This window comes from Vicugna pacos, chromosome 4, assembly GCF_048564905.1.
Source record: "Vicugna pacos chromosome 4, VicPac4, whole genome shotgun sequence".
Taxonomy (NCBI): domain Eukaryota; kingdom Metazoa; phylum Chordata; class Mammalia; order Artiodactyla; family Camelidae; genus Vicugna; species Vicugna pacos.
In genome coordinates, this window is record NC_132990.1 from 21,777,212 (window position 1) to 21,790,501 (window position 13,290).

The window sequence follows — 13,290 nt, forward strand, 5'->3', positions numbered from 1 at the left end:
TGACCCTTAGCCACCAAAAATGAACTGAACTTTGAAGACTTCAGATTCTCCCTCTTAAGCTAGAGGTGATTTATGCTAGGAAGCGCTTATGTGCTTTCATTCCCAAGGAGAACAAGAAGACTTGTTGAAAGTGACTGGGAAACTGGGCAATGACAGAAACCGGGACTGCAGGACGCAGGCTTGGAGATAACCTTAGAGCTCCAGGAAGGATGCCAAAATGGCAAATAGGTTTGAGATTATGATGCCTAAACTAGCAACTGGCAGAGTCTTCTTGGAGGTCTGCTCAGATATGGATTCTGGGTTATATTCATGAGGATTGAGCAACAAAAGTGCGTGGTAAGTAGTGATGCCCGAAGCAGGCATGGGCGTGAGAAATGGAACCTATATGATAGGTGTTTAGACTCTATCACAACAGCTAAACGGCCTTAGGCAAGTTATTTAATCTCTTTGTGCCTTGGTTTTCTACTTCTACTGGCTGACAGTATATAAGAGAGTACGGTAAGTACACTAATGCTTGTAAAATTGTTTGAATGATTCCTTCCTCCGCACAGCATGAGGTCTGAATAAATGTTGGCTATCATCAGCGTTATCTCCACTATGATACAGGAAGAAGATGCTCTGAGGAACAGTGCTGATAAACCGATACTTAGTTTTTGATAAACCAAGAAAACACGCAGGAAGGGCAAGTTTAAAGAAACAAGAAAAGGCAGGAAAGAGGAAAAGAAACAAATCCATTAGTGAGAAGGAACTTGACTGCTTCTATTTTGAAGAACTGTGGGGGTTTCAGGATAATTAGAAGAAGAAATACTTTGGCTTCTCCTGAAACTGGTATCAGTCTCTGGACAGAGAGGGAAAGTTTAAGGATGCTCTCGTTGGATACCCCAGGAAGTATCTACTTCCAGAGAAGCTGTGAAACAACATCCGCCAGGCTGACTTGCTGGGGTTGCCCACAACACTGTTCAAGAAAAATTGTAGGGGCACCTACAGCAGCCCCAGATCTGATTTCAAGAGAAAAGTGAACAAGATAGTGATGCCCACTAATTAAAATATTTGCGTATACGGCAATATGATGCTGTAAGTTTCACACACTTTCAATACCTAAAACTAAGTAAATTATATTTCATCCAGCTTTAATCAATGGATAATGCCTGTAACAGGTGAGACTATCAAAGCAATGCCTTAAAAAATGCTAGCCTCAACTTATACTGCAATTATCATAGGCCTCTCATAAGGGCCACTGGAGCTGAATCTGTGAAAACTCTCTGAAATGAGAATTTACAGTTGAAGAATTAAAGAACTCATGAGTCGAATAAAGTTTAAGGGACCACAATCTGTGTGAACCAATGAAAGCGTCTATAAAAATACCAACAACATCTTATACATTTGAAATCAGTAATGAAAAATCATGGCCAGTCATGTTCAGTTACCATCCCATGCTGGCCAGAAACTTCAGAGGATCTGGCTACCTGGCAATTCAACAAGAGTTGCTTTGTTACAGATAATAGTTTTACATTAATATGCATGATATTTTCCTTAGTCTGGTTGTCCTTCCAAATGCCTTTCACTTTTTATAGGTCAGGAATTTTTAACTCCTTCTTGTCCTGCTGTCTCTCTTGCAAGGTTTCCTTCACTCCCACCTGCTGAGTCAGTGTTTGAACTTTTAGTCACCTTTATCCCCTTTCTCTTCACCTGTCCTACGATACCTTTTCCCTTCATCTGTAATTTTTCCTGGACTTCACTGCAAAAGCTCTACTTCTTCGCCGTCTAGTCTTCTAGTCTCCCAAAGATAAAGGAAGTAAATTTGCAAATGTTAGAATTTCAAGTGAGGGGAGTTTACAGTTGGTAGTGGTGGATGGAGATTGCTGTTCTTTATTTGTATGTAAGAGATTCATGAACTCTTAGGTCTAAAAAAGACCCAAGTGTGCATCTATTGAAAATCCCTCTGTTTACAGTAAGGACACAGGTTTATAATTCTAAATCTGCTCTAAGTTTTGTAATGAGGCAAATTCTTTCCCCCAAATCTTACTTATTATTACAATAAGCTTCCTTTTTAATAGTAGTAAAAAACAAATATTTCTCTCCCATCCAAATCATTACCTGGTTTTAGTTAATGTAATTTATAATCTAATAAAATAAATGACTACACTTTGGTAACACTCTAACTATACTGGAGAATGAGATATAACATAGGAGCAGAGAATACAGAAAATGGAAGATTTAACCAGAGGGCACTGGTAGCCTCCAGGCTATGTTCAGATCACTGACATGTTTAGTCTGGAAAGAATTTGTAAAAATTTGAGTTAGTTAGGCTCAGTTAAAAATGGAAAGATTAAAAAAAAGATGTGTGTGTTTTGGTTTGGCTTATGTGGAAAAATTGGAAGGGCCATCAGAATTAGATTTGCATTTGTCTTTGAGGCGTCTACATCCTAATCCTTCGAATCTGTGACCATGTTGTATTACACAGAAAAAGGAAATTAAAATTGCAGCTGGAATTAAGGTTGCTAATGAACTGACTTAAGATAGGGAAATTATCCTAGATTATCTAGGTGGGCCATCTAACCACCCGAGCTCTTAAGTCAGAAGAGGGAGACAGAAGAGCTTGTCAGAGAGAGGCAATATGAGAAAGACTCAGCTCACCATTGCTAGCTTTAAAGGTGGAGGAAGAGGACCAAGAGCTAAGGAATGCAGCAGCCTCCAGAACCTGTTTACAGCCAGCAAGAAAACAGGGACCACAGTCCTAGGTCACAAGGAGCTAAATTCTGCCAACAACCCAAATGAAAAGGAAAATCACTCTCCCTTGGAGCTTACAGAAAGGCGTGCACCTCGCTGACACTTCAGTTTTATCCTGGTAAGGCTATTCCTGATTTTTTACCGACAGGACTCTTAAGATGATATATTTGTGTTGCTCTGAGACTCTAAGCTTGTGGTAATTTGTTATAGCAGCAATAAAAATACTAATATACAGGCCATATACACTGTCTATATCACCAAAGTTGCTACTGCAACAAATAAGATGTATAAACAACTAATAAGCATATGAAAAGATGCTCAACATCATTAGTTACTAGAGAAATGTAAATTAAAACCACAATGAATTATCACTTTACATCCATAAGGATGGTGGTAAAAAAAAAAAAGACAATAACAAGTGTTGGTGAGGATGTGGAGACTCTGGAATCCACAGATGCTGCTGATGGAAATGTAAAATGGTGTAGCCACTTTGTAACATAACTGGTAAGTTTCTTAAAAAGTTAAATATAAATGTGCCACACAATCCAGCAATTCCACTTTTAGGTATATATACCCAAGAGATATGAAAACATATGTCCACACAAAAACTTGCACATGAATGTTCACTGCAGCACTATTTATGATAGTCAAAAACTGGAAACAGCCCAAATGTCCATCAACTGATGAATGGAATAAAATGTGGCATATTCATTAAGTGGACTATTACTCCACCATAAAAAGGAGTGCAGCATACATGCCACAACATGGGTGAACCCTGATCACATTATGCCAAGTCAGTAACAAAGGACCATATGTAACTCCATTTATTTGAAGGGTCTAGAACAGGCAGACCTATGAAGACACAGTGTATTAGTGGTTACCCAGGATTAGAGGGGATGGAGGAGTTGGGGAGTGATGACTAAGAGGCGTGGAATTTACTTTGTGATACTGAAAGTATTCTAAAATTGAGTGTGGTGATGGATGCACGGGTCTGAAAGTGCTAAAAGCCACTGAGTTGTATATTTTAAATGGCTGACTTATGCAGTGTGTTTTTAAGAAAAGTTTTTAGGAAAACAACAACCTTGGCTCGTAGTGATGGCTACACAACTTAAAAGATTTGCTAAAATATCACTGAATTGAAAACTTACAATGGGTGAATTCTATGGTATGTAAATTGCACCTCAACAAAACTGACAAAATAGTTTTGACCTAATTTAACCTTTTCTTGATGAGTCAGGGTCAGCACTGTGACTACTAATTAATTATCTTGCACAAAAAATGAGGAAGAATTGGTACTTCTTTGCCCTTGAGATGCTGTTTAGTTGGCGTGCCTTCGGTATAAATATCGCAGGGCCCTTAGGATCTAAGGAAGTAGGTAGGGCTTGGACTGCCCTTTCCTGAACACACCCAGGCTGGATGGCTTTCTTCTGTTCCCTTGTTTCCACTGCCATTCCCTGAAGACACTTTTTGCCAATGCCGGTGTGTTCAGCTATTCAGGTTACTGTCACTATCTCTTCTAATCATGCAATTGAAGTTGATGACTCCTCAAGATGCTGTGGGAGCAAGTGATGCTGTCATAACTTCTTTCGCATGTGCCACTGCAGGGGCCCAGACAAAGACCCCCCACCTAGCACAGCTGCATGATGCTGCAGCCTCTCCTAGAAACAACTGGCCAAGGATACAGTGTATCCCACTGCCTGTCCAACCACCCACCCTTTCCTCACCCTACTGGACAGATGCGGTAATTGCTTTCTCAGGATGTGCGACAGGCTGGCCTAGAACACTTGTACTGCCCTGTTTGTCTCCTCTAACCTACTGGGGAGCAGAGTAAGCTGGATTCTCCTGCTATACTCTCATCCATTTTACCTAAATTCTGTCAACACCAGGCCTCTTTGATGGGCATGCTACACATCTATACAGATGGGGGAAAACTTAAGGGCCTTGGATACTAAGTATTGGATCAGATAATGAGGTACCTGGACGGCAGCGTGAAGTAGGTAATGGCCACTGCCCGTTGTTCAGAGCACCACCAGGAACAGAGCCCAACCTGTGTGCCTTTCTCTCTGATCTAGTGCACCGAGCACACCTTCCTGTGTCAGTCTCTGCCACTGACGACAAAGCCCTTGTTGAGTCTAACTCTCTACGAAGCCAAATCCTCCTCTGGTTAACAGAGCTGCTGGATGAAAAATTCAGAAATGCCAATTCAAAATGACTTACATTATGAAAACCTTACAAAACTGCTTGTCTTTTATTGTAGCTACTAAGTCATAATGAGGAAGGGGCAGAGAAAGAAGAATTTAAAAAGAACACAATTGCCTTTTTTATTTTTATTTTCCCAGTGAGGTTTCTGTGATCTCTTTATTAGACACAATATGTGTCAGCTATTCAACTCATAAAAAAGCAGAAAAACATGCCAGGAAAGGAGAAATATTTTCTGTCTCTCTTTTCCTATGAAAACTTTGGGTGAGCTCATCTGTCTTCTCTTCTTTCAATGAAAGATATGCTCATCCCCCAGCCCCCATCTTCTCATTTTCCATTGATAATGTCAAGCAGGCCTTACAGTATCTCTTTTGTGATCTTATAAAATCAATGACAACCGAAAACGTTTCCCTTATGGCTATGACCTCATCAGTGGTCTACACCTGTGCAGGCCTCATCTGCATTGCTAAGTAGAGCGCCACTCCACTGATCCAGCCTGAAGCAATTTACCAGGAAACTACTGCTTTCCTTCAAAACGCTGCCTACCCCATTCAGATCTGGAAGCTTTCTGAGCAACCTGGCTGAGTGCTGAATCCGACTAGTTAAGATGGCTCTTGAAACTTTTCTTTGTGCCCACCAGACACGCTCCTTTACCTAACTCTGTTTATACCTGCACACAAAGTATTCAGGTGTTCAGAATGTTACATTTTGGTGATAATCTTATACTCCTCCCTACCTCCTGCTACCCTCCCTTCTCATCGACAACCTGAGCAGTGAAACAGGCATCCAATTAAGTCAACTGAGGACAGAGAGGAACTCTGTGCCACTGGGTCGACATGGCTGTGAGTTTCCTGGCCCAGGGAGGCAGATAAAGGAATATTAGCCTTCTCCATGCTGAGAGATACTTGAAAAGTACTCTCAGATCTCTGGAGCTTAAAAGATAAAATCAACACATAACTGGATGAGTTCAGAGAGAAGAAAAGGGCACTAAAAAACACATTCTATAGGCCCAAAGAGGGCAGAGCAGGGAAGGTTTGGCTGTGTTGGTATGTCTAAAACTAAATGGTGTTTATATATTTAAATAAAAATCCTGTAGAGAGTAGCAATGGACCTACAACAAACCTGAGAGGCTGAACTGGCAACACACTCAACTCAGGGTGGGGCAACTCAACGGGAGAGGTCTAGTCACAGACCGGGGAGAGTTCCTGTGGCCCGTGTGAAACAGTCCTCGTGAACTCACCTCCCTTGCCCTGAATCCAGGCGCTCCAGCCACTTTTCAGATGGCTAATTCAGCTTCCCCCTTGATACTGAGACACTGAGTTGTTAAGACATTAGAGAGGGGGGCTCTACAAAGGGTTTCTGTCTCTGAAAAGGCATCTCCCCTACTGTGAAAATAACCTGGCTTTTGTTTTATCCTTACAATAATAACCATAGCTAACAACTTTTGAGTGCTTGCTACATGCTGGCACATGCATTAGCATTTTACAAGAATAATATGCATTTCATCTTCACGAGAACCCTCTGAGTCAAACACCGTTATTACTACCATTTTACAAATGTAGTCGGAATTGGGAGGCTGAAGAAGCCACTGAGGGTTATGTAGTTTGGAAATCACAAAGCCAGGATTCAAATCCAGACCTTGCAGGCTTATCTGCCATGCTCTGCCTGCTCTTATGAATTAACTGTAAACAAATTTCCCCACATCTGGTCAACTCAGGTGCATTGGTGAGACCAAAGCCCACACATTCCTTACAAAATCATGGGGACACCTGAGTGCTTTGAGCCTCAAAAAAAAGTTTTCCCCCTTTGGTCTACATTTATACTGACGTCAAAGAAAAGAGAAACTACAACGTCTTTAAAGTACAGAAACACTGAGATATATGAGGATTTGATTCCAGGTAAGCAGAATCAGCTCCTAAGTCCACACTTAAAAATTTTCAGTGTGAAGACACAGTGAAATATACACGGAAGCAAAGTTGGGCTAATGTTTTACATATTTTAGAATCACTTTCAGGATGTGTTTCATTTTAGAAGAGCTAGAGGAAGGAAAGGAAACATTTATTGAGTGTGAACTATGCGCCTGGCACTGGGCTAAGTGCTTTTTCACACGTGCAATCTTATTTAACCTCACAACAACCCCGTAAAAGATGATTAATTTCCCTTTTACAGATGAGAACGAAGACTCAATGAGGTTATACACTTTGCTCAAGGTCACACAACTAATGAACAGTAAAACTGGTAATCAAACGTAGGAGTGCATGATGTTCATCATCCCCGCACCCCCACTCTTATTTACATTATATGTAGGTTGTATATACATCGCTACCCAGGATTGTGATGAGTACATTTGAAGGAAGTTGTAACTATTTCTCAATTCTAGATAGTCACATATACATTGAGCACCTTCACTAGTCTGTAAGCATCACGGAGCACAGAACTCAAGTCCTACTGCTGCTATACGGCGGTAATACTTGGCAGAGGGTGTGCTCAGAACAGTAGCTAGTGAGTCACTTAAAACTGTGCGTGTAGACGCTGACACCAGGGTAGATGATAATCCCAGGTAAAGACACAAATATAACATAAACCTCCGAGCCTTAACTTCTAGAGTGACTGTTTGACAGATTTGCCAGCAGACCTGAACAAAGCCCACCAGCCAAGCACAAGGACGCAGCTCCCTAAGCCCTGGGTGTGGTCTTCGTAAACTACTTCATCGCTCAGCCCCTCTCCCCCTTTCCCCGGGCCTCTTTGGCTGCTCTCTCTCTTCCCCGGCTTTGAACATTTTGGCAGCCTCCAACAGCTTCTTTTCAAAGAGCTGAAGACAACCCTGATTTTACAATTGCCTTGCTTAATTCCAGACAGGTTTCCATGAATCGTATTAAATTCAGGTGAACAAAGGGTATTTAGTCTGTGACAGAGCTGAACCGTATCTGGATAAATATAAACAAAAGAGTTAACCTTGTAAGAGCCACTGTTTGCCAGCAGTTGGAAGGACGTCAGCAGTGCCCTGGCCAAGGCAGGCCAGAGGGGGCAAGGCAGAAGAGATTTAACCAGACTGGTGCTGAGCATCTGGGCTCGGTATAAAGAGGGGCATAAAGATTATGACTGGAATACATAAGGGGAAAAGCAAATGTTCTATTCACAAAAAAATACACATTAATAATACCAGTCTTTAATCTACCCCAGGACCGCTAAGCTTGTCTTATTCATTGTTGGCTTTCATCTTCTCTGCAAAGCCTCCTGCTCAAGGTCCCTTCTCAGATCAGTCGCAGGTCGAGGGGCAGGAATACTGTTGCTGAACAGATATGCAAGGGAGTAGCACGTGTGACTGGAAAACAGTGTGACAACATAATCCCAGGGTGGACCGATGAGGTCAGTGTGGGGTGATGCAGCTTTTCTAGCATCTACTGAATCATCTGATGGGAGTGGCGATTGAAAAGAATAAATACAAACACATGCAACATACCGCCAAAAAGGCTGCACAGCCCAGATCTGAGAAAGGGGATCCCGGTTTGGCAGGATCGGTGGGAAGGTGGACGGAACAATGAGCTGGGAGTGAGGAGACCTCAGTTCCCCTCCCCCTGCCACCAGCTGAGTGTTTGTGTGACCTCAGGTTGTCTGGCCCCTGAGAACTGAGGGCCCTGATCCAGCTGGTATCTAAGGTCTCTCTCAGTTTCAAAGGCAAAGATCTGTCCTACGTAAGAAAGGTTTTATAAAGGAACATTACTACAAGATCACAACCTTGGGAGGCACTGTGCTCTGAACTGCAATTTTCTGCAGTCGTCACTGAATTTCTGAATATTTGCTAACCTCTATGGAAAAAGGCAAAGTATTGGCAGGTGCATTACAGCAAGAGGTTGAAGTAAAAAGAAAGAACACTTCTGCTCCAACCCACAACCACAGAATCCCAGCTACCCAGACTCTTACAGGCTTCTTTGTAACAGGTGGGACACGGAGAAACAGAAAGACCATTCAGTCGTGTCAGAGTCGCGTCAGGTCACGTTCATGTTCCCCAGCAGGCTACTTAGTTGTACACATCTCCTCTGCTCCGTGTTCTTTCTGTCTGGAGTATTTCTCACACTTCCATTTATCAAAATTCTGCTCCAAGTCTAAGACCTCCCAGGTGGAATGAAACTGCACCCTCATTGGTTATCAGCACGTACTTCATATTACACGTTAGCCCCCTTTAATTACAATGATAGATGATAAACTTGCTGAAGGCAGGGTGTGGATCTCATTTACATATGTGCCCCCCAGCCCGCTTGGTATGCTGCAGACACCCACTCAGTGATCTCTGAATTGAACGGGGATGTTCATGTTACCTGCTAACGTGACGGCAATGGAGACAGAGTCATATCCCAGGGCGTTTGTGGCATTACAAGTGTAGAAACCCACATCAGCTTCCACAGGTGACAGGATCTGTAAGGAATCATCTGGCTGTAGAAGAATCCTGGAGCAACAGAAAAGAAACGTAGACCTGGTCAGGTCGGTTGACTCCTTTTTGCCATTTGTTGTTGGCAAAGCTGGCAGGAACCTCAGGGGATATTCAGAACTGTTTTAGCAAGTGGCACAAACGAGCCACAGGAAATCAGCCTCTCTTGCCACTGTGATTGGTGAGATTGGTGTGATTCTGGTGGCAGGCCTAAATACGGAGGTTTGGGATTGCTTACGTGCTGTGTCGATTACTTGGTCTAAATGCTAAGAGTTGTTGCAGACGGTATGTGCGCACTGAGTACGTGTAACACACACATCAGGGGTGAGAGGAGATGCCAGAATGGATGGTGCAGATCGATTTGGGGAAGGCTGATTAAGGAAAAGGCAAAGCTATAAAGGAGAAGTGGGGCTTGGATCGATGGTGGAAAGTAGGCAGAGCTTCCACATATGGAGAAAGGCACCTGTTAAGGCTTGGAGGAGGGAGGGAGGCAGGTAGGAATCAAATGCTGACAAGAGAATTTTGGTGCACACATTTGAAGGAAATTACGCATGTAACTATGTCTCAATTCTACTGCCTTCATTAGTCTGTAAATATCATCAGGCAGAACTTATTTATTGTTTTATTTCCCACATGACTTGGTAGAGGGCTCTTCTTCTGTGAAGAAGGTGCCATCAGAATGGAGGCAAAGTCTGCCCTTCAGGGTCATTCCAGAATCATCACCATATAGTTCAGATACTTTGCTTTACCTGAAAGGAATGATAAGACTCAAATTGTGAATTTCTACCATGAACTTCAAAATCCACTCCTATCTCAGTCTACCGTTTTTTTCTTTTCCAGATTGATGCCGTTTCTAAGAACTACCTGCAACATTAGGGCAGCTTAGCAGATGAATGACTAATGACGACCTGAAGCTGATGTCCTGGGGACTTGCTGAGGCTGATGATAAGTGGAATGTGTATGTGGAGGTGGGACCCCAGAAGCATTGTGGGGAAGGACTGGATGGGAACTTCGGAGATTCAGCGCCGGACCTGGCAGGGGTTTAGGTCAATAAATCATTCCACAGCACAGGAACGATTTAGTGGCAGCTTTGGGGCTCCCAGAGTCAGTCATTTCCATCTTCGTGATTATTTCCACCTCTCTAGTTTCCAAAGGCGCCAAGAACTGTTCACCTAAGATCATGTTAACATTCATCCATAGGACGCAAGCAGGTAAGGAGTCATTTTTCAAAAAGGGGAAAGAAAAAAAAAAAAAACACGAAAAGGTCAGGGGAACTCAAAAGACTTGGTGATGAAATTAAGACCAGGAGTCAGATCCCCTGTCCCAGCCGCACCGTCTCCCACTGTACAATTCTTTTTCTCCACTATGTCTCTTTCTGGGTCCTCTCCAGACTCTATGGTATTTGCCGTTTGGCACCATCTCTAGTCAGCTCTTAATTATTCTGAGGTGGGTGACTAGTCTGGCAATGAATCAGGCCTCCTCACCTCTGCTATTGGCCTTGGGCCCATTGCATTGCTTTTTCGTACCTCCTGTTGGAGGAAAGGCAGGAGACAGGAAAAGCAAAGCTTATATCAATCATTCTTCAGTCTGGCTATGTGTATGGGCAGCTCTGGTAAAAACGGGAAAGGAAAGAGAAAATCTTAGCCAAAGGGAAATTTCTGGATGGTGTGTGTTTGATTCAGTGCCATTCCAGATCATCGTTGCTCTTACAGGGACAGTCTGGCTTCTGTGGCACTGAACTAGAGTTGAGGCTTTTCGAGGGACAACATAAAGGCTAAGAGAGACTGTGAGAGAACTCACCATTCCTTCATCCACTCATCCATCAAAATTAGGGGTTTTCTCTCAAAGTCCAACAGTTACATGCTAATTGGTTAGTTTATTTCAAACTGCTAATAAGAGAAAGATGATATACAATTTACTTTCCTTTAGTAAGCCATACAATATTTTAAATAATAATATCACTATTTTAAAAACAGGAATCTTCATAGATGCAACACAGTACCCCTGCTAAATCTTTTCAGGTGTTCAGGCTGTTTTAGATTTAAAAAATGAAACACTGACTTTATGATTTAAATCTTTACGATGTCCCAGGAACATGGATGACTCCAAAACAATTTCCAGGCAAGAATCAGAAAAACAAGCTTAACCAAATTTCAAAAGAACTGACCACTTAAGATGACTGAACTTAGTAGATCATTACTCAGTTTTAGCACACTCAAAAGGCAGGGATTAAATCTGCTAAACTCCCAAGTCCGCTGGGATAGTTGCTTCCCTATCAGAACCTTATCAGAAAGGGTTCTTGAATTGAACGTTCAGAACAGGAGGCTAGAAGCCAAGTCTTTTGAACTTTATTTTGTTTCTAAGATTTACGTCATCACTGTTGGCAAATCTCTTCCTCTACCTTTCAGCTTATCAGCTTCTAAAATGCAGTTGAAGTATGTTTTCCTGTCCAGCAGAGGGAACTGTTAAAATGAAGTATATAAGGAAGCTCTGGACCACCTTTTGGTATTTCCAGAGACCTTCCCATTGGTGATATTAGACATTCCAAATGGAGACGTAAATGCGAGCAAGGAGGGGGGATGAAAAGACTGTGAGGAAGGAAGTGAGAGGGGCTCAAGATATTGGTCCACTTCCACCCCGACAATTTATTAACTCTCTATATTCTGACCATTTTTCTCTGCATAGGACTATTGCCCCTGCCTGATCTCATGCAGAGGGTCTAAGCCCCACTCCCACTCTGCGCCTGAACCACCTAAATTATTTTAAGTTGGGCTTCACTTTTACAACTGCATCAGTTTCTCCAGGCACTGGTGCTACTGAGCGAGCCATGATGCTCTCTGCCTGTATGAAGCCTGGAGAGAATTCCCACAAAGCTGGTGAACAGAAGGGGGGAGCATCCACCACACTGGGCACAGAGCCATCAGGGTCTGAACTAGGTTGGGAATAATGGAAATGGAAAGGAAGGAATCTAGATCATAAGCCTCAGCATTCACATTTTCTTTTATTCCGTAAACTGTCTACACAAAGATAAAGAAGCTGAAGTATTTGCCTTCACAAAACAGTTTAAATATTGTCTTAGGACAAAATCTATGTGTGACAAAACCTGAATTTCTCATGTATTGCGTATACTTATTGTTTTTATTCATAAAACTGAACTCTTTAGCTTAAGGAAGTACATAGTTATTTGGTGTCAGAGTCATTTCAAATAGGGTTTTTCAATCCAGTACAATTCAACCTGTCATGTCTCGCATATGCCTGTAAAATCAGTAGATGGGACTCTGGAGGCTGCCACTAGGGGGAGCAATACTTCCAGAGAGGGTTCCAATGCAAGACTCTCTAGGAAACATGACGAGGCCAAGGAAAGGGCTTGCTGGAGACTGAGGCTTGCTTTAGGCTCTCTATCTAGCCTGGCATCTAAGGAGACAGATTCTTGGAAAAAATATTTTTTTCTTTGTTTTTCAGGCATCTACTCTATTAATTTAACTAAATTTGTTGGTAGCTGATTTCTGTCAGCTTGTATTTAGGTTTCAGACTTGATAAGCCTGTTTTAGAATGCACAGGCACAGAAACATAGTGCTGCTTTCCAAGCCAAACCAGAAAGATTTCTCTGGGGTTGTTTTGGAATTTAAGGAATTACAAGATGAGGGGACACGGAATGGGGCATGATGAAGACCTACATTGCACATAGTACTGTGGTCACATTAGGTAGATTAATACTTGCTGCTTTCCTCCCATATCCACATTCCTGTTTGGTTTACTGGGCTAAAACTTACTGCTTTATTTCTCTGGCCATTGTTCTTGGCTAGAAAATGAAAGAACATTTTTGCTTTTCTGGTGGCCTTTACTTGTGTCTTTGTGACAGCTTGTCTTCTCAAGCATTCTACAAACGAAGAACCATCTGAGAGAGTACAAATAATTGTTTTAGTTACACA

The 13,290-nt window shown here is 42.3% G+C and overlaps 1 protein-coding gene across 3 annotated transcripts in view; it reads right to left on the reverse strand.

Moving 5' to 3' along the window:
• Positions 1-13,290, reverse strand: part of ADAMTSL1 (ADAMTS like 1) — an 827,290-nt gene that overhangs the window by 91,659 nt on the left and 722,341 nt on the right. For all 3 annotated transcript variants that reach the window (XM_072959360.1, XM_072959358.1, XM_072959359.1), the window contains one exon: positions 9,249-9,376. In XM_072959360.1, coding sequence (XP_072815461.1) covers positions 9,249-9,376 — 128 coding nt within the window. The remainder of the gene's footprint in view (positions 1-9,248; positions 9,377-13,290) is intronic.